The 22,232-nt window shown below is 40.8% G+C and overlaps 1 protein-coding gene across 2 annotated transcripts; it reads right to left on the reverse strand.

The window, feature by feature from the left end:
- Positions 1–1,091: 1,091 nt before the first annotated feature.
- Positions 1,092–6,537, reverse strand: spel1 (DNA mismatch repair protein spel1). Of its 2 annotated transcripts, XM_067765247.1 has the most exons (8): positions 6,279–6,534; positions 6,172–6,221; positions 5,579–6,115; positions 4,945–5,219; positions 3,799–4,883; positions 3,494–3,726; positions 1,735–1,826; positions 1,092–1,662 (listed from the first exon to the last, which is right to left on the reverse strand). In XM_067765247.1, the coding sequence occupies exons 1-8, from the start codon at positions 6,322–6,324 to the stop codon at positions 1,191–1,193; spliced, it is 2,790 nt and encodes a 929-aa protein (XP_067621348.1). In that variant the 5' UTR covers positions 6,325–6,534; the 3' UTR covers positions 1,092–1,190. The 2 variants fall into 2 exon arrangements, with proteins under 2 accessions (XP_067621348.1, XP_067621349.1); XM_067765248.1 differs by lacking the exons at positions 1,092–1,662; positions 1,735–1,826 and adding an exon at positions 3,204–3,434 and having other exon boundaries at positions 6,279–6,537.
- Positions 6,538–22,232: the final 15,695 nt, after the last annotated feature.

A 22,232-nucleotide genomic window follows, 5' to 3' on the forward strand; every position in this document is an offset into this window, starting at 1 on the left:
TTTTGTTAATTTTTTTGGTTAATATTACATGCCTTTGAATAAAAATATACTAAAACATATAACATAAAAGCCTTTTTTCTTGGCTTGGTCAACAAGGGGTTAATAACAATAAATTCGTGTGGCATTTAAATCAATTGACAGTGAATACAAAAAGGCTCGTATTGAGAAATATATAATTTGCTGTTAAACTATTTTCTTAATAATAATTTAATAATCCGGATAGCCGGATTTTTTGCTTAACTATGCGGTTATTCCAATATCCGGTTTATTCGGATAGTTGAAAAATCCGGATGCAGTTCACAGCCCTATCAATATCCTCTAACGGGAGTCCAAGGCAACTTGCTCTTTCAACAGGGCGGGACCATAATGAGAAGGGTGTTAGAGGCGTAGGTTCCACATTACAATTGAAGAGATGGTTGGTGCCATGTGGGGACACATTGCAAGCAGGGCATACATTTTGTATGTCGGGGTTGATTCTGGATAGGTAAGAGTTTAAGCTGTTACAGTATCCAGAACGAAGTTGAGCTAGAGTGACTCGCGTTTCCATAGGGAATGTGCGTTCCTCTTCTACAAGTTTGGGGTATTGTTCTTTTGAGTACAAGATTCACCGGGCAATTCCTGACATAGAAGTCCGACGCCTGCTTGTGGAGTTCACTGAGGACCTGCTTATGTTTTTTGACATCATACGGCTGTGTTCTCAGGTGCCGTATTTCCTCATAATGCTTACGGATATGACTCCTTAAGGCCCTGGGCGGTGTTGACTAATCAATCAGATGTCTGTTGGGATGCCCAGGTTTCTGGGTATTCAACAGGAACTGTATTTAGCCTTAACCACTATGTAGAACCTCTAGCACTCCTCTCATTATGGGTCACAACTGTTGACACAACTAATTTCCTTGGACTCTCGTTAGAGGACATTGATGACAATTTGAGATTGGTCGCACTTATTGGATGGGGTGAAGCACTCATACAACAACAAAAATTAGAACATACATTTAGCTGCACGCTTTTCGAAATTGTTTTACAATCAACTATTTACTAGTAACTGTGCTTGCTACAACTATGTAGTGTTAAGGACAACACCTACCAAATAGTGTATATGGTTTAAATTTTATTTCAAAGTTTATAAAAAAAAAAATACTTGAACGTAAATAAAGTTTGCATAGAAAAAAATCAACACAAACATTCAATTAGACTTCTGCACTTTTTCGATCCGCCACTGATAGCACAGCGCTAAAATACTCGCTATCCAATTGTTTAATATCTCTTGCAAATGAATCAACCAATTTACTCAATTCTGTCTCATCAATATTAATATCATTGCCCGGTGTCGTTAGACGTTCGACCGCTGCATCGATTTTATCCAATAGCTCTTTATCACTCTTCTTTTGCTTTTCAGCATGTTCATCTTCAAATTCGCTATAAATTTTCTGTGCGTTAAGTACAACAGCTTCAGGAAAGTTAGCCAACCGTGCTACTTGTATGCCAAAACTTTTCTCCATAATACCAGGGCGCACTTGATAGAGGAGCGTAAAGTTGTCTGCATCTGCCACAGCAGCCATATGATAATTTTTTACAGTTTGTACAGTATCCGCAAGGTTTGTTATCTCATGAAAATGTGTTGCAAATAGAGTGAAACATTTCGTTTCTTTGGCTAAATGCCTGTACAAATATAAAACGATAATTGTTACATAGCAAATTTTGATTTAAATTTAAATAAAATTAACTACATACTCTGCAATGGACCAAGCTATACCGCAGCCCTCATAAGTCGATGTACCACGACCGAGTTCATCGATGATTACAAGTGAATTTTCTGTAGCAGTCTAAAATTAAAAAAAAAAAAAAAACAATAAATTCAACATAAACTTTTTTCGACCTGGATTATCGCCTTGACTCCATATTAATACAAAACAAAGGGTGCTGTTTTTGTTGTTGTATTGATAAGGTTGCTCCCCGAAGGCTTTGGGGAGTGTTATCGATGTGATGGTCCTTTGCCGGATACAGATCCGGTACGCTCCGGTAACACAGCATTAAGGTGCTAGCCCGACCATCTCGGGAACGATTTATATGGCCACATTAAACATTCAGGCCATCCCTCCCTCCCCACACCCAAGTTCCATGAGGTGCTTGAGGTCGCCAGGGCCTCGACTGTTAGTGAAACAGGATTCGCCGCGGATAGGTGAGGTTGACAATTGGGTTTGGAGAAGCTGGCAACCTGAAGGGTTACGCTACACAGCCCCTTGTATCTGGTACTTTAGTCGCCTCCTACGACAGGCATACCTACCACGGGTAGATTCTGACCCCCTGGGGGAAACAAAGGGTGCTGAGAGTCCCTTTAAACGGCTATCTCCCTGATCTCTCCAGTTTTTTCGCCTCGCGAAACCTGTCATTGTCACCGACTAAATCTTCCGCGACCTTTTTTACAACATGGACGCCCCAAATGTCGACCATATTGAACATCCACGTCGATGGCACTACGCTACCGACTGTCCTACACCCCAAAATCTTGGGTGTGACGTTTGATTAGGATCTACATTTTGGTGCGCACGCAACCGCAATTGTTCCAAGAATTCAGAGCCGTAATAAAATCCTCAAATCCCTTGCTGGCAGTACCTGGGGAAAAGATAAAGAAACGCTCTTGACCACTTGCAAAGCAATTAGCCAGCCGATTACGTGCTACGCGTCACCCATATGGTCGCCAAGCCTAAAAACCACCCACTGGAAGAAACTACAGGCCTGCCAAAATACTGCTCTCAGAATCGCCACGGGCTGTCTTCTTATGTCCCCAGAACACCATCTGCATAATGAGGCGAGAATACTCCCCATCAGGGAGAGAAATGAGATGCTGACCAAACAGTTTCTGTTGAATACCCAGAAACCTGGGCATCCCAACAGACATCTGATTGACGAACCAGCACCGCCTAGGGGCCTAAGGAGTCATCTCCGTAAGCATTTTGAGGAAATACGGCACCTGAGAACCCAGCCGTATGAAGCGGAAAAACACAAGCAGGTCCTTGGTGAACTCCATAGACAGGCGTCGGACCTTTATGTCGGCAATTGCCCGGTGAATCCAGTACTTGAAGAAAAATATCCAGAACTCGCAGAAGAGGAACGCATACTCCCCAGGGAAACGCGTGTCACTCTTGCTCAACTTCGTTCTGGATACTGTAACATGTTAAACTCTTACCTATCCAGAATCAACCCCGACATACAAAATGTATGCCCTGCTTGCAATGTGTCCCCACATGACACCAACCATCTCTTTAATTGTAATGTGGAACCAACGCCTCTAACACCCCTTTCCTTATGGTCCGCCCCTGTTGAAACGGCAAGTTTCCTTGGACTCCCGTTAGAGGATATTGATGACAATTTGTGATCGGTCGCGGCTATTAGGTGGGGCGAGCATTGCTACAACAACAACAACAGAGTCCCTTTAAAAATAATTTCTTATATAACATAATCTCCAACAAAATAAAAAAAATGTTTTTACCCGAACAATGCCAGATGTTTCGATCATCTCCACCATAAATGTGCTCAACCCCTTGACGATATTATCACTTGCGCCAACACGTCCTAATATTGAATCAACCATGGTTATGGTAGCTTCACTACATGGCACAAAAGCGCCAACATGCGCCATTAGTACAGCAGTTCCCACAGAACGTATATAAGTGCTCTTGCCACCCATATTAGGACCGGTAATAATGAACATATTGCAAATATCTACGTTTGTATACATATTTTTATATTAATATTTATATATATCTTTCCGTTAAAAAATTTAAAAAAATGTACCTTTTTCACAACTCACATCATTGGCTATAAAAGTGACGTGTTCCTGTAATTCGAGGCACGGATGTCTCAAATCCTTTAGTTTCAAGATACCTGCTCCCTCTTTCAACATTTTTGGACGTATATAAGGTGTGGGTGCCGCCAATGCAGCCATTGCAAAGCTCACTAAACAATCTAACTGCGCCAATTCATTATTCAACGAACAGAGAGGCGCTGCATATCCCATCGCCACTTTTATAATTTCCTCCACTACAGATTTTTGTTGTTCTTCATATTTGTCACATAAACTACCATATTCTTCGCTATGTTCAGTTAATTTGTCGTTAGTGAAACGTACGCCACCTTTAACTACATCGAGTATTTTATAGCTTTTATTTTTACGTAACGCTGAATCATCTTTGAGTGTCACACGAAAATGGTAGCCAATTTTTGCAACATTCTCTAAGCGCACTTGCGATTTCTCCATATTCAAATCATCTGCAGCGTTCCGCTGTAATCGTTCCATTTTGGCTAACAAACGAGACATGCTATCCTTCATTTCTTGCAGTTCCTCATCAAATGAAGCTTTTACTAGATAATCGCCTGCTTCAATAGCTTCGAAATCGACCACTTGTTCAACTAATTGCTTGAGGCCAGACAAATCCTCCAATAAACTGCGCATTGCATCACATAGCACATTCTTTACAGTGGGATGCTCAAGACTTAGCAGCGTATTAACGATACGTGGAGCACGTAAGATAACTTGATATATACGAAATAGGTCTTGCATGTTAGCTTTTTGACGTAGTAAACGTTTGGTTAACATCAATATATCAGGAATACGTTTAAGATAGTCATCGTGTAGAGTACTTAAGGTACCAGGTGATTCTAATAGACATTGTACAATATCATGTCGGTCATTGAGTATTTCTATACTACGCAGTGGTTGCTTAATCCATTGTGCAAGCAAACGATGACCCTGTGGAGTGCGACAATGATCAAGCACACCTAGTATACTTTGCCATTGATAACCAGGTGTAGTGGGATTGCTGCCAGGCTTTGGCAGTATATTAAGCGCTGCTACAGCGGCGGAATCCAAGTGTACGAATCTTAAATAATTTACAATTAAGCTTAAGCATTTTATATTACCAAAAATTGTGTTAAGCTCACCGCTTCAGATTAAGCTGTTTAATTTCATAGTGACCCAAATTACTAGCATCGTTGGTTAGATTGAGATATTTAATTGCAACACGCATAGCTTCCATTGCCATGGTCAATTGCATTTCAGGCAATGTTAATGCATCCTCTTGCTGTCCCTTACCAAAACGTATTAAACGATTTAAATCTTGCAGCAAATCGTTCTTCTCAGCTGGCGTAGCTGCTGAGCGTTTTGATACTGTGACGCCTACATTATTACGTTCCAACAACTGTCGCACGGAAGAGTACTGCAAGAAAACCAACACACAAGCTTAATTATTACTATGGCAATTAAGAATGCGGCCACCGTGGTGTGATGGTAGCGTGCTCCGCCTACCACACCGCATGACCTGGGTTCAAACCCCGGGCAAAGCAATATCAAAAATTTTAGAAATAAGGTTTTTCAATTAGAAGAAAATTTTTCTAATCGGGGTCGCCCCTCGGCGAGCGCTCGGCATAAAATCATGTAGGTCCCGTCCGGCCAATTTGTAAGGAAAATCAAGAGGAGCACGCCGCAAATTGGAAGAGAAGCTCGGCCTTAGATCTCTTCGAAGGTTATCGCGCCTTACATTTCTTTATTTTATTAAGAACATAAACAGGTACATACCTCACCATCTGCACTTGGCAATAGACACTCTTTTGGACCAAGTAACACCACCATGGCTTCAAGCTCGGTGAAAAAATCATTGTCTACAAATTCTAGCACATGAAATTGGCAATCATTTTGTTCTACAAATGCAACACCTAAACGACGCTGGTTTCCTTCAACTAAACGTATCTGCAGCGAGAGCAAATTATTGCTTACTAAAACTTCCTTGTTTCCAAACAAAATATCTTCGAACTGTATCAAATTTCCAGGCGATCCACGATATTCTAGACTCCAATTGTAGCTAGTTGCAGCGCCCGCTGCACGTACATAAACTTCAACACGAAAGTTACGCACCAATAGCAATTCGCGTACCGCCATATTAAAGTTAGCCTTTGATAGTGTTACATAGCTAAGCATATCTGGTTCATCCGGCAATAGATAATGAACAAATGATGTAGATTTGTAAACGAGCTTTGCAATTAGCTCGCAATCGTCTGGTCCATGCACTGTATAAAACTCAGTACGGTCAAAGAAGCGCACAGTTGTTGGTGGTTTCTATGGAAGATTTGATACTATCAACACAGGCATATAGAATTCTATGTGAAAATTACCTCTTCCAACTTTGCGTAGTACTTGATGAAAGTTCGTTGTGCGTTGACATCTGAGAAAGTGGTGCATTAACAATTTTAGGTTTTTAATTTTACTTTTTCTAACTTACCAATATTTAATTGTGGTTCTTGTCTATTAGCATTTACCACTTCCATTGCAAAAAGTTATTAATTTCGTGTATTTTTAAAATAATTAGAATTTGCGCTATTGACGCGGCCTTTGCCCATTAGCTCCTTCTTTAAAACATTACTTTAGGGCACGGTAAATCATGGCTCAACCATACAAGGTGGCAGCATGGTGACCATTGTGAATTCATACAAGTGGCGAATGTTTGAGAAGAGTTCACAATAGCAAACATCCTCGATCACCTGCATTTTGAAATCATATAAGTGAAAAATTAGGGGGACTCATGAAAGCATATAAACTTATAAGGTGTAAAATTATATCCATTTACACACGCTGTTATATGAACGCACCTAGTAATACTCTTGATAAACTTGATTGTTTATCAGCTGTATTATTGCAAAACAAATTTTTTTTGATTGTTATACAAATTAAAAAATGCCAAAATTAAGTGAAAAATCAAAACTAAAACGCCTTTACTTGCTGTTGTTGGAGATTTCTGATGAAAATGCCTGCTGTAATGTCTGCAAGGTTGCATTCCTTTGAGTTTACCGCGTTTACACAATGAAATGTGCGCGTAAAATTATACAAATTGTGTAAATGATTTTTCATACAAAATTTGACAATTCGTTTACGCACTAGATAAATTTATACGTGTACACACTTTATAAGGCATTTATACGGTTACATGAGTCCCCCTATTGTTCTATTCCTCCTATTGTGAATTCACACCATACGAACTTTTGGCCGAACATTAGTTCTCTTTCAGACAGCGATGAATACGGACAACAATTGTGCTGCAGCAATATTGCTCGCTGTGGCAATTAAGCGTAAAAAAAATTTATACATTTCAATAAATTCACTCAGAAATTTTTTATTGTCCATTTTACTTTTCCGCGCACGTTTGTTCCGTTCAGAAATTACTACGATTATGAGCTATTTCGCCATACACGCAGGAACAGTTCGCGCAAATGTTTGCCAAAAATTAAAATATCACACTTTTTTGGGCCGAAATCGGAACGAAATCTAATATGAATACTTAAGTCTGACTAAGCTCGTTCTGTTGGGGTTCTTTTCTTTCCTCTTTTGCTCGTAATATTTTATATTATACAATTATTTATGTATCCTCTTTGATAATCGTTATAAACGCTATGTGTGAGAAAAATATGTAATTAAATGTACTTATGTATTGTAAATATACTACCTACAAAGTAAGAATTTGGTTGAATTTTTTTCTCTTTCATTCACATTCACAAAACATATTTTAAGACTATAAAGTTTGGAAACAAATTTCGATATTTGGGGCTCTCTTACAAAATTATTATGTGGTCGTAGTAGAACTTAATTTTGAGTGTAACTAAATATCAATTTGGTATAATGCGCATAGTATAATGATACTAATATGTAATATGTACTAAGAAAAGTGGTTACAAAAGCAATAAAGATGAAATTGCGATAGCAATATGTAATACGTGCACGTATATTACTTTCGTCTTGTTGTTCGAAAGAAATTGCCCGCTATAGGGATTCATGTATATATGTATATATATATATATATATATATATATATATATATTGCATTTGTATGATATAAGAAAAAAAATTGAAATCCTTTTGCCAATTTGTGCATAATCGACGAATGGCTGCTGCCGCAAAAAAATGTTTCTTTAAATTTATGGTTGAGCTCCAAAATGGAACGCTAAAACTTTTCAAATGATACAGACCGCTTTTCTTATGACTAACAACTTATCGAGCTAACTTCAATCATTTTGAAGCAAGAAAAAATATCATTAAAATGAAAAAAAAAAGAAATGTATGCTCCTTGTTTATAGCTAACAATTTCGAGTATTCAATAATACAATTTGACAAAAAAAATCGACCCTTGTTAAATAGTTCAACCGGACTGTATAAAACCCTCTAAGTACCACTTAGAAGTTTCTTTAACTACCCTGCAAAAACGCTCTCGTCATTCCACGTCATTTGACTAGCTATTATACAGTCATAGGTTATATTCCTAGTCACATTTGCATGGGTGTGGGTAAGTTTTATGACCAAAATTTTTTTGTAGGGTAATTATTTTGAAGTTCATACATGGCTGGTACTTACATGGCCGCCAGAGTACGTACCGTGGGCCTCTGCCGGCGTGGTTACTGGTGATGTTGATTTTGCTGGTGAAATTGACGCTGTTGTTGGTTGTGGTGCGCGGTCTTGGGCGCGCTGTGTTGGTACTGTTGGTGGTTGTTGCGCTCTTGTCCGAGGTAATCGAGTGAACCTGGTGGCGATAAAACTTCGCGCTGACCTTTATGATCTGGATGACTTGGTAATTTTGGCGTTAGTTGTATTACGCGGCAGCGTACTGCTGGTCCTGGAGACGGAGGTGGTGTCGGACGCTTTTCCGAAGGTGGTAGTGTACTTCGCAAACGCAGAGAAAGGGGTTTATCGTCGGATAACAAGGGTTCTCACCACCATTTAGTTTAGTGCGGTCCGAATCCGAATCGGAATCACTAGAACTTTCCTCACTAGGTGTGACTGTGAAACGCCGACCTACTTCAACTGGATATTCTATACGTGGAGCTTGTGTCACCACCACACAACCGTTGTAAGGTTTATTACCACCCAAAATAGACGAGTAGAAACGAGGTTTGTCGGAATGGGCTGTGTCGGTACTTTGCGCTATCGACTCTTCCTAGTTTCTGGGCATTTCCCGGTTTATTCTTTGGTAGTTGGGTTAAGGAATCGGCCTGCGGTTCCTCGTTGCAGTCCTTTGGTTCTTCCACAATGCTCGCTTGAATACGTGCACAGCCGGCTAGGGTGTTTGGCGATTAGTTAAATATACGTGGTGATGTGCAGTTGCTGTAGCAATAGTGCTAATAAAGTAGTTGGCGCCTTGTTATTGAAGTTGTGCCAACAGATGTTACACGATCCTTTTTTTTTATCGCCGGGCCGCCGCAAATTTAGCTGCAGTAAAATCACAATTCTTCTTCCTTTTTCTTCTTGCCGGAAACTCATGGCAATTTTCGCTAGTGATCGCCGGTCTGTTTTTTTCTTGTTTACCGATACTTTTTTATCGCAACTTTCGCCCCATCACCAGTCACTAGGTGTGTTCGCGCGAACACGCTCCCAAGTGGACCGTAACCGTAGACCATAACAGCAGACCGTAACAAACCTGCTTCGCTTTGAAGACCTGACGATGAAGCGAACAGGAAACCGGATCCGCTGAGGGCCAGGGGCCTCCGATGCCAATCAACGTGGGGCACGACTCACCCCTGAGATAAGAGTCTCAAAGTCCCACTACGAAGCTAGCCGGGAAACATAGGTCCATCAAAAAAAAGGTTAAGTCAAGTTGGGAATTATTTCTGTCTCCTAGTTTAAAGGGCTTTGCGGCAATCAGACATTTGTTATGGAGAACTCGTCAAAACTCCGAAAGATGAGTTCTAGTGGTTATCGCCCCCACAGAAAGGCAAAACAAAAAAAAGGTGTAGACATTTTGATCTAGAGAACTCGTCCAAACTCCAAAAGGCTAGTCCGACCTAAGCGTGGACTGCAAGGGGGTTCACGGTCCTCGGTGAGTACGCGTGTGAACCTCCTATGAGGTCAGCGCTCGGGGAGAATACTAGGCGAGATGTCCCCGACCCCCGAAACGCCCAGACAAAAAAAAAGGTCCAATTGGTAGGTATATATAAAAAAAATCTAATTGTAATTTGGCATAAAACCGTTCTTGTTGGTTCATTGAGGACGAATATCTGAAGCGTGGAAGCGACCTATCAATTTCCCGTTTAGGTCTTCGAGATCATACAGTGCATTGCCAATTTTTCGGAGCACGCGACACTTCAGGTATTTTGGCAGGAATTTGGCGTTAATACCCTGTTTGAAGTTACTTAAGGCAAAGTTTTTCCGGAAAACTTCCTGACCTTCCTTGTAGTTGACTTGCCTAGAGCGCTTGTTATAGGTGGTTACTACCCTATCCTTGGCCTGATCTAAATTTCTACGGATCTGCTCACGAATATTGGTCAACTTGTCAGCTCTACTTACTATCGTAACTTGGTCTTCCCGAAGGCTGCCGAGCTTCTCTAAAATTTTGTACGTTGAGGCATGTTGGACCATATTTTAGCCATATAATGCAAAGTATGGAGAGCACTGAATCGCCGTATGAAAATCGCTTCTCAAAACTGATAAAATCTCGGGTATATGCTTATCCCAATCGGTATGGTCAGGTTTATCTTTCAGGAAAATCCTAATCTTCGAAACAATTTCTCTATTAATGCGCTCGGATGCATTTGCTTGGGGAGAATATAACCCCGTCCTCACGTGCGTCACCCCGTAATTTACTAAAAATTGGTTAATTTCCTTCGAGATAAACTGCTTGCCATTGTCACTATGAATAAATTCAGGGACCCTACAGCTGGAAAAATTTCTGAAGCGAAGTAATTTATAACGTTAACAGTTGTGGCTCTCTGCATGGGCTTTAGCCAAACGTATTTTGAAAGATGGTCCAGTACTATAAAAATAAAGTGATTTCGCCGCTTAGATCTCGGATACGGTCCTAGGAAATCGCAATATAATCGCTGAAATGGCCTATCGGATTCGAAAGGTACTCCCTATAGGTGGTCTCGACTGTTGATTAGTAGGTTTTACCGATTTGCAGGTTTCACAACGCTGGATGTAGTCCCTGACGTCCTTAGCCTGCTGCGGCCAGAAGTACTTCTGCCTAACACGTTCTAAGGTTTTCTGCCACCCGCCATGGTAACTCCGGTTAGCGTCATGTGCTAGTCTCACTGCTTCCTCAGTCAACCCTTTCGGCAACCATAAACGCCAAGCGAGTCTTCTTCCCCTTCCACCCCCTTACGAAATTTAACTCGTTTGAAAATTACCCCGTCCACCACTCGTAAATCCGGAAGCGATTCCTCGTTTTCGGTGACGGTCCGAATCAAGTCTAAATGTTCGTTGCTGCTAAATTCGGGAGAGAATAAATCTATTTCCCCGGGTGTGGTAGTGAAAGTCAACTCATCGGCATCAAACCGCGACAGCGCATCTGGTACTACATTCAGGGTGCCCTTACCATGTTCCATTTTAAAGTCGTATCTTTGTAGTAAGAGCGACCACCTCGCCAACCTCCCGCTCAAGTCCTTTTGTATCATTAACGGCTTGAGACTGGAGTGGTCCGTGATGATACGAAACGGTAATCCCTCAACATAGGATCGGAAACGCTTCACGCTGATTATGACGGCGAGACATTCCAGCTCGGTTACCGTGTAATTGCGTTGAGCATTATTCAGCTTTTTCGACACAAACGCGATTGGATGTTCAGCGCCCTCGTCATCGACCTGGAACAACACTCCGCCAACACCTATTTTAGACGCGTCGCATTGGATTACGAATTCTCTGGAAAAATCAGGTTGGGCCAAGACAGGAGCGGAACTCAAAGCTACTTTTAGTTTTTCGAAGGCCTCTATAGCTTCAGAGGTAAGCTTGAACGGGCCTGATGACTTACGGAGGCAGTCGGTCAAGGGACCTGCCAAGTCAGAAAAATTGGTAATAAACGCCCTGTACCAATTCGCCATGCCCACAAACCTACGCACTTGCCGAGGGGATTTAGGGATCGGGAAGTTTTGCATTGCTTCTATTTTCCCCGGATCCACTTTCAAACACCCGCTGCCTATCAGGTACCCTAAGTAGCGTATTTCCTTCGGACAAAATTTGCTTTTCTTCACGTTTATTGTCAGCCCTGCCTCGGTTAAGCACTTTGCCACTTCCGCCAGCAATTTCATGTGGTCTTCAAAATTAGTGCTGCATACCATCAGGTCGTCCAGATAGACAAAGACGTTCTCTCGCAAACGCGAAGGGATTGCCTTGTCCATCAGCCTACTCATAGTTTGCGGTCCGTTGCACAGACCAAATGGCATTACATTGAAGTGGTACAGAGGCCTCCCCGGAACTGCGAATGGTGTTTTTTCCTTGGAGGACTCTGTCAATTTGATCTGGAAGAACGCGTCCTTCAGATCAATGCCACTAATAAAATGCGTATCTTTCAGTCTGCTCAATAACCCGTTGATATGAGGCAGGGTCCTTCTTAGTCACCGCGTTGACCTTCCTGGAATCTATGCACAGCCTGACTCACCAAGACACAAATACTGATAATGCCGTTGGCAACATTAGGTCGAATTTGTCGAAGCGCTTAACCTTCCGAGATATTGAACATTCAATTACGAAATTCGATGGGGAGAATAAGACATACAATGTCCATGACTTTTTACGTAACTTTGAAAGGATAATGCAAATGGTGGGAGCTGACGAGCTTTTCAAGTTCACTTGTTTGTGCAACTCGATTTGTGGGGATGGAAAACTTTTGTTAAGCAGAGATATTTTGAACTACGCTGATCTAGAGGCGCTGCTGGTGAGAGAGTTTGGGCGTGTGGTGAGTCGTGCCGAAGTCTATAAGGCATTAGCGAATCACAAGTGTGACAGGAAGAGCAGTGTGCGTCGGTACGTATTAGAAATGGAAAATATCGCAACGCGGTGTGATTATATTGATGAATTTGAGTTAATCAACTTTATAGTCGATGGGCTTCAGGACAATACACCAGAAGTTTATATACTACTGAATGCTAGAACAATGAAAGAGTTTAAAGATTCACTCGATTTGTATGAACGTCGCCTCTCGTCTCGTTTATCTAATCGAGAAGCCGCCAACAAGCCTAAGTTGTCCAAGCCCATAACAACTAAAGGCGAAGCCGCAGTTCCTGAAACAAGATGCTTCAATTGCACCCGTATGGGCACTTCCAAAGTAAGTACCCCTATGAGGCTGGATGGCAGTTGTTTCCGCTGCTGGAAGATGGGTCACGATCACCGAAGCTGCACCTTTCCGAGAAAAGTACTAACACTGAAGAAAACAGTAGCCGCAGTCACCGCCAGTGGGGCCGAAGATATGGATGAGGAAACCTGCTGTCACATGTTAGGATCTATGAATATGTTAAGTGTCGCCTATCTCACCACAAAGATTAAGTGATTATTATTTTTTATTATAGATTTTTCGTCTCTTTTCGATACCGGTAGTCCAACTAGCTTCGTTCGGAAGTCCGCAGTACCAATAGACGTTGACGGAACCCCCGTACAATCAATTTATAGAGGTTTAGGAAGTTTTAAATTGTTAACTTTTGGAAAAATCAAAGCTGGAATAAAGTTTAAATAAAATTAACGCAATTGTCTTAAATGTGGTGCCCGATGACACCATGGAAATTCCTTTTATCTTAGGTCGAGATTTTCTCAAAAAATTTAATATTCATTTATGTTCACTTAAGTATGGCGGCATAGATCACCCAAATCAATTATATAATCATTTACTAGATGGAAATCTTATTTTTGTGCACTTGATCCAAATGGTGCATGTAGTCTTAAGGTTGCAGAGGGTTGTTCAGAGTCACATAACAATGGATCCAATGATAAGTTGGACGGTGAGATAAACCAATCACACACGGGTATGATGTCTCTGGGGTCTCCTACTGACGGATTGTGCCAACTCGATATATTTCCATCTGAAGGTAGTTTCAATGAGCTGAGCGTATCTGTGTCCGAGGTAAAGATAAACAGCGCCCTTGGAAAAAAGAATATAGCACAATTAGAAAAAACATTAGTCGATAACTATGTGAACCCTACAGGTATTGATGTTCGTCCATATGACTATGAAATGAAAATTAGACTGGTCGACGACAAACCATTCCATTCAGCGCCAAGAAGACTGCCCCATTATGAAAAAGCCGAACTGCGAAAAATAACAGATGAACTATTAAGAAAAAACATAATCAGGCCAAGCGAATCACTTTATGCCTCTGCGATCGTGTTAGTGAGGAAAAAGAGTGGCGAGATACGCAAGTGCGTTGACTATCGCCCGCTTAACAAATTGACGGCTCGTGACAATTTTCCGCTTCCGTTAATCGAAGATTGTTTCGGTTACTTGGGGGGAAAATTTTTTTTTTCAACTTTTGATATGCGAAACGGTTTCTTTCATGTGAAAATGGCAGTCGACTCCATTAAATATACGTCTTTCGTAACACCGTATGGTCGTATTCGAATACGTTCGTATGCCATTTGGCCTGAAGAACGCACCCGCAGTATTCCAGCGATATATTCACAACATTTTCAAAGATTTAGTCGATGAGGGGTTAATTATGGTGTATATGGATGATATAATCGTAGCCACTGAAGATTTTGAAGCTCATATACAGCTTGTGGGCAGAGTACTTAGGAGGATGAGAGAGAGGGGTTTAGAATTAAGGCTCGATAAAGGTTTATTTGGGTTTAATAAACTCGGTTATCTAGGTTATGCCGTTAGTTCAGATGGCGTACGACCCAGTGACGCTCTACATGTGTGAGCAATTCGAAAATATAGGCTGCCCAGGAATCAGAAAGAGCTTAAGACGTGCTTGGGACTCTTCTCTTATTTTAGGAAGTTTATTCAAAACTTTGCAAGGATCTCTGGCCCTTTGCGAAAGTTGACACGGGAAGGTATTAAGTTCGAGTGATCAAAAGAATCTGCAGGCTTTCGAAGAGCTAAAAAACAAACTGTCGGCCGCACCAGTGCTAGCTATATATGATCCAAAGAAACAGACACGAGTTGCACTGTGATGCGAGTTCGGCGGGCTTCGGCTCGGTTATGCTACAAAGGCAAACGGACAGCCGTCTGCATCCGGTTATGTATTTTTCAAAAGCTACTACGGCCGCAGAGGCGAGATACCATAGCTTTGAACTAGAGACCTTAGCCATCATATATGCACTACGTCGCTTCAGAGTCTATTTAGAGGGTATTCCGTTTAAGATAGTACCAGACTGCAATTCGCTTACGATGACTTTAAGTAAAAAACAGCTTAACCCGCGGATAGCCAGATTGGGCCTAGAACTTGAAAACTATAATTACACAATCCTGCACAGAGGGGAGTAAACATGGCGCATGTTGATGCACTTAGCCGATGCACCGAAGCTGGTACCGCCAACACGTCCGAATCACTTGTAGCCCTCGCTGGTGAGCCAAATATGTTGGCTGAACCATGCGAGCTTGTATCAGCTATTGACGCCAATGAAGTTGACTTTTATATACAAGCCTCACAATACCGAGATGATTCCATAAGAAAGTTACAGGAGAAAATAGAGCTGGGGTCTGTGTTGAACTACGAATTAGCGGATGGCCTTGTCTTTAGGAGAGAGGTGGAGGGTTACTTGCAGATGTTAGTTCCAAAAGATATGGAAGACAACGTTATTAGGCTGATTCACGAGAAAATCGGTCACTTAGGCATTGACAAGACATGTGATCAAATAAAAAAACACTATTGGATACCGAAACTTAGGGATAAAGTTGAAAATCTCATTCGAAATTGTATCAAGTGCATTATGTGTTCTGCCCCTGCTAATGTGAACAAGCGCAATCTGCATAATATTCAAAAAAAACCTATACCGTTCGATACCATACATGTCGACCACTTTGGTCCATTGCCTTCCGTCAACTCAAAGCGGAAATATATCCTAGTGGTAATCGACGCATTTACTAAATTTGTCCGTCTATATCCGGTAAATTCCACAAGCACAAAAGAAGTCATAGCCTGTCTCGAGAAATACTTCAGCTACTATAGTAGACCGAAGAGGTTATTATCAGACCGCGGCTCTTGTTTTACTGCTCTCGAATTGGAATGAATGGTCAAGTAGAAAGAGTAAATAGGGTCATCAAAGCCGTTTTGAGCAAAATTACTGAGCCGATAAATCACGCCAAATGGTAAGTCATGTTAGCACAAGCTGAATATAGCTTAAATAATACCATACACTCTACTACTGGGCACTCTCCAAGCGTGTTGCTGTTTGGCGTAGAACAGAGGGGCGCTGTAGTCGATGAGCTGACAGAACATATCGAGGACAAACAAGAAGTCAACGGGACACCGAGTCTCGAGACAACTCGGGCATCAGCCCTTGCAGTTATTGAGAGGTCACAAGAATACAACTTAAGGTACTTTTCCAAAAGTAGTAAGCCGCCTGAGACATACGCCGAAGGTGATTTCGTAGTAATACGTAATGTCGATACAACTGTCGGAACTAATAAAAAACTTATACCGAAATACAGGGGCCCGTATGTGATATATAAAATATTACCACATGATCAGTATGTAATTAGAGACATTGAGAATTGCCAATTAACTCAGTTACCCTATGATGGCATTGTTGAAGCTTTGCGCATTAGAAGATGGTCAGCAGACCAAAAAGAGCTTGAATAGCCCTCAGCAACACCCAGGCGACACTTCTCGCATGTATTAGGTTTATCTAGAATAAGTACATAGTATGTAAATAGAAAAACTCATAAATAATCGAGTCGATTATAGTCAGGTTGGCCGAAGCTGTAATCCACTGAAATGTGGAAGTGTCGGTTGCTATCCGAGAATGGTTGCGTACCAACCTTAAGAGTTGCGTTGTTACTGCCATCTATTGAGGAATAGAATAAGAAGCTCGGTAAACGCAATCATTTAGTGTAAAAGTACGGCAACCTGCATTTAAGGTAACGAATGTGGCGAACAACCAATCAGGTGTTCGCTTCTACTCTGTAAATACTGACGGTGCCCTCTGTAGGCAAAATTATGTAAGGTCTTCTTAGTGATTAAGTAGACTCACTTGTTAAAATGTGATAATGCCTTTTTTCGGTAGAAAAGAAAGATTCATTAAATAAAGAGAAGTTTTAGCAAGCCTGCGTAAAAACAGAATAGCTCCTGATATTTTATTTAATAACAAGTAAGGAAGGCTAAGTTCGGGTGTAACCGAACATAACATACTCAGTTGAGAGCTATGGAGACAAAATAAGGAAAATCAATCTGGGGTAACCCTGGAATGTGGTTGTATAACATGTGTATCAAATGAAAGGTATTAAAGAGTATTTTAAGAGAGAGTAGGCCATAGTTCTATGGATGAACGCCATTTAGGGATATCGCCATAAAGGTAGACCAGGGCTGACTCTAGAATTTGTTTGTACGATATGGGTATCAAATGAAAGGTGTTACTGAGCATTTTAAGAGGGAGTGGGCCTTAGGTCTATCGGTGGACGCCTTTTCGAGATGTCCCCATTAAGGTGGACGAGGGGTGATTCTATAATGTGTTTGTACGATATGGGTATCAAATGAAAGCTGTTAATGAGTATTTTGAAAAGGAGTGATCCTTAGTTCCATAGGTGGACGCCGTTTCGAGATATCGCCATAAAGGTGGACCAGGGGTGTCTCTAGAATGTGTTTGTACGATATGGGAATCAAATGAAAGGTGTTACTGAGCATTTTAAGAGGGAGTGGGCATTAGGTCTATAGGTGGACGCCTTTTCGAGATATCGCCATTAGGGTGGGCCAGGGGTGACTCTAGAATGTTTGTACGGTATGGGTATCAAACGAAAGGTGTTACTGAGCATTTTAAGAGGGAGTGGGCATGAGGTCTATAGGTGGACGCCTTTTCGAGATATCGTCGTTAGGGTGGGCCAGGGGTGACTCTAGAATGTGTTTGTACGATATGTGCATCAAACGAAAGGTGTTACTGAGCATTTTAAGAGGGAGTGGGCATTAGGTCTATAGGTGGACGCCCTTTCGAGATATCGCCATTAGGGTGGGCCAGGGGTGACTCTAGAATGTTTGTACGATATGGGTATCAAACGAAAGGTGTTACTGAGCATTTTAAGAGGGAGTGGGCATTAGGTCTATAGGTGGACGCCTTTTCGAGATATCGCCATTAGGGTGGGCCAGGGGTGACTGTAGAATGTGTTTGTACGATATGGGTATCAAATGAAAGGTGGTAAGGAGTATTTTAAAAGGGAGTAATCCTTAGTTCTATAGGTGGACGCCTTTTTGAGATATCGCCATAAAGGTGGACCAAGGGTGACTCTAGAATGTTTGTACGATATGGGTATCAAACGAAAGGTGTTACTGAGCATTTTAAGAGGGAGTGGGCATTAGGTCTATAGGTGGACGCCTTTTCGAGATATCGCCATTAGGGTGGGCCAGGGTGACTCTAGAATGTGTTTGTACGATATGGGTATCAAATGAAAGGTGGTAATGAGTATTTTAAAAGGGAGTAATCCTTAGTTCTATAGGTGGACGCCTTTTCGAGATATCGCCATAAAGCTGGACCAAGGGTGACTCTAGAATGTTTGTACGGTATGGGTATCAAACGAAAGGTGTTACTGAGCATTTTAAGAGGGAGTGGGCATTAGGTCTATATGTGGACGCCTTTTCGAGATATCGCCATTAGGGTGGGCCAGGGTGACTCTAGAATGTGTTTGTACGATATGGGTATCAAATGAAAGGTGGTAATGAGTATTTTAAAAGGGAGTAATCCTTAGTTCTATAGGTGGACGCCTTTTCGAGATATCGCCATTAGGGTGGGCCAGGTGTGACTCTAGAATGTTTGTACGATATGGGTATCAAACGAAAGGTGTTACTGAGCATTTTAAGAGGGAGTGGGCATTAGGTCTATAGGGCCTTTTCGAGATATCGCCATTAGGGTGGGACAGGGGTGACTCTAGAATGTTTGTACGATATGGGTATCAAAGGAAAGGTGTTACTGAGCATTTTAAGAGGGAGTGGACATTAGGTCTATAGGTGGACGCCTTTTCGAGATATCGCCATTAGGGTGGGCCAGGGGTGACTCTAGAATGTTTGTACGATATGGGTATCAAACGAAAGGTGTTACTGAGCATTTTAAGAGGGAGTGGACATTAGGTCTATAGGTGGACGCCTTTTCGAGATATCGCCATTAGGGTGGGCCAGGGTGACTCTAGAATGTGTGTTGTACGATATGGGTATCAAATGAAAGGTGGTAATGAGTATTTTAAAAGGGAGTAATCCTTAGTTCTATAGGTGGACGCCTTTTCGAAATATCGCCATTAGGGTGGGCCAGGTATGACTCTAGAATGTTTGTACGATATGGGTATCAAACGAAAGCTGTTACTGAGCATTTTAAGAAGGAGTGGGCATTAGGTCTATAGGTGGACGCCTTTTCGAGATATCGCCATTAGGGTGGGCCAGGGGTGACTCTAGAATGTTTGTACGATATGGGTATCAAACGAAAGGTGTTACTGAGCATTTTAAGAGGGAGTGGACACTAGGTCTATAGGTGGACGCCTTTTCGAGATATCGCCATTAGGGTGGGCCAGGGGTGACTCTAGAATGTTTGTACGATATGGGTATCAAACGAAAGGTGTTACTGAGCATTTTAAGAGGGAGGGGGCATTAGGTCTATAGGTGGACGCCTTTTCGAGATATCGCCATTAGGGTGGGACAGGGGTGACTCTGGTATGTTTTTGTACGATATGGATATCAAATTAAAGGTATTAATGAGTGTTTTAAAAGCGAGTGGCCCTTAGATGTATATGTGAAGGCGTTCTCGCGATATCGACCAAAATGTGGACCAGGTGATCCAGAAAATCATCTGTCGGGTACTGCTAATTTATTTATATATGCAATACCACTAACAGTATTCCTGCCAAGATTCCAAGGGCTGTTGATTTCGCCTTGTAGAACTTTTTCATTTTCTTCTACTTAATATGGTAGGTGTCACACCCATTTTACAAAGTTTTTTCTAAAGTTATATTTTGCGTCAATAAACCAATCCAGTTACCATGTTTCATCACTTTTTTCGTATTTGGTATAGAATTATGGCATTTTTTTCATTTGTCGTAATTTTCGATATCGATAAAGTGGGCGTGGTTATGGTCAGATTTCGCCCATTTTTTATACCAAGAAAAAGTGAGCTCAGGTAAGTACGTGGGCTAAGTTTAGTAAAGATATATCGGATTTTGCTCAAGTTATTGTGTTAATGGCCGAGCGGAAGGACAGACGGTGGACTGTGTATAAAAACTGGGCGTGGCTTCCACCGATTTCGCCCATTTTCACAGAGAACAGTTACCGTCATAGAATCTATGCTCTTACCAAATTTGAGAAGGATTGGTAAATTTTTGTTCGACTTATGGCAATAAAAGTATTCTAGACAAACTAAATGAAAATGGGCGGAGCCACGCCCATTTTGAAATTTTCTTTTATTTTTGTATTTTGTTGCATCATATCATTACTGGAGTTGAATTTTGACTTAATTTACTTATATACAGTAAAGATATTAAATTTTTTGTTAAAATTTGAATTAAAAAAATTTTTTTTTTAAAAAGTGGGCGTGTTCTTCATCCAATTTTGCTAATTTTTATTTAGCACATATAGAGTAATAGTAGTAACGTTCCTGCCAAATTTCATCATGATATCTTCAACGACTGCCAAATTACAGCTTGCAAAACTTTTAAATTACCTTCTTGTAAAAGTGGGCGGTGCCACGCCCATTGTCCAAAATCTTACTAATTTTCTATTCTGCGTCATAACGTCAACCCATCTACCAAGTTTCGTCGCTTTATCTGTCTTTTGTAATGAGTTATCGCACTTTTTCGGTTTTTCGAAATTTTCGATATCGAAAAAGTGGGCGTGGTTATAGTCCGATATCGTTCATTTTAAATAGCGATCTGAGATGAGTGCTCAGGAACCTACATACCAAATTTCATCAAGATACCTCAAAATTTACTCAAGTTATCGTGTTAACGGACGGACGGACGGACGGACATGGCTCAATCAAATTTTTTTTCGATCCTGATTATTTTGATATATGGAAGTCTATATCTATCTCGATTCCTTTATATATGTACAACCAACCGTTATCCAATCAAACTTAATATACTCTGTGAGCTCTGCTCAACTGAGTATAAAAAACATTGGAAATTAAAAAACAAATAAAAGAAAATGGCTTATTGTCTTAGAAATTTATTTTCCGGCCTTGACTTTGACAGAAGAGTTAAGCTTTTGTGCCGTCCTGTTACACATGGAGTGTTTACCTTTTTATTCTGAAATTTTCGAAAGATCTTTTCCATTTAGGTGGAAGTGTTCCGGATGAACCGTTAATTTAGAATATTCCGAGCACGTTCTTTTGATACTACCTCACGGGGTCCGAATATTCTAAGTATGTACATAATATTCCAAATTTAAAATGAATGAATCGATTTACTAGTCGAGTTTTTGACGTTAAACGATGAATTTTAAATTGGCTTAGGCTCCGTGTATTCATAGGATAACGAAAATGCACGATTCCTTGGTGTCAGTACTTTTCATTAAATTACTTTTGTTCAGCCACACTAATCATGGCATAGTTGATAAATTCATCATAAAATTTAAAAAAAAGTTCTAAGGAATTATGCAGTTCAGTACTTATCGGGTATTTGTAAACTAATTGCTTCCTTTTCTACTACTAATATTCTTCGAAAAATGGCAAAGAAACAACACAGTTAACGGATGTCAACTCGAATTGGGAGCAAAATGGCTTTTTCCAAAAACAAAATACATGGAATTTTTATTTATGTTTGTATAAATGTCACAAGCACGTATAATTGTAGCAAGCAGCTTGTATAGTTCCATGATTCAATCACAAGAGGTTTGCTCGACAGACACATTTTTTGACAATTGTAGCCATTTTGCTCCCAAATCGAATTGACATCCGTTAACTGTGTTGTTTCTTTGGGAATTTTTGAAAAATAATAGTAGTAGAAATAGGAAGCAATTAGTTTACAAATACCCGATAAGTACTTAACTGCATAATTCCTTACAACATTTATTTTAATTTTATGATGAATTTATTAACTATGCCATGATCTATTAGTGTGGCTGAACATAGGTTTTATGAAAAGTACGGACACCAAGGAATCGTGCACTTTCGTATACCTATGAACATACAAACCTAAACTAATTCAAAATTCATCGTTCAACGTCAAAACCTCGACTATTAAATCGATTCACGTAAAAATGTCATTAGTAAACAATGGAGATGCCATAACGAAATGTACTCATTGTGCATGTTAACTTATTCAGGTAAAAGTCTAGAACAGGAGTCTATTGCTAATACGCGT

The sequence above is a fragment of the Eurosta solidaginis genome, chromosome 2 (assembly GCF_040869045.1).
Source record: "Eurosta solidaginis isolate ZX-2024a chromosome 2, ASM4086904v1, whole genome shotgun sequence".
In the NCBI taxonomy this organism is placed as follows: Eukaryota; Metazoa; Arthropoda; class Insecta; order Diptera; family Tephritidae; genus Eurosta; species Eurosta solidaginis.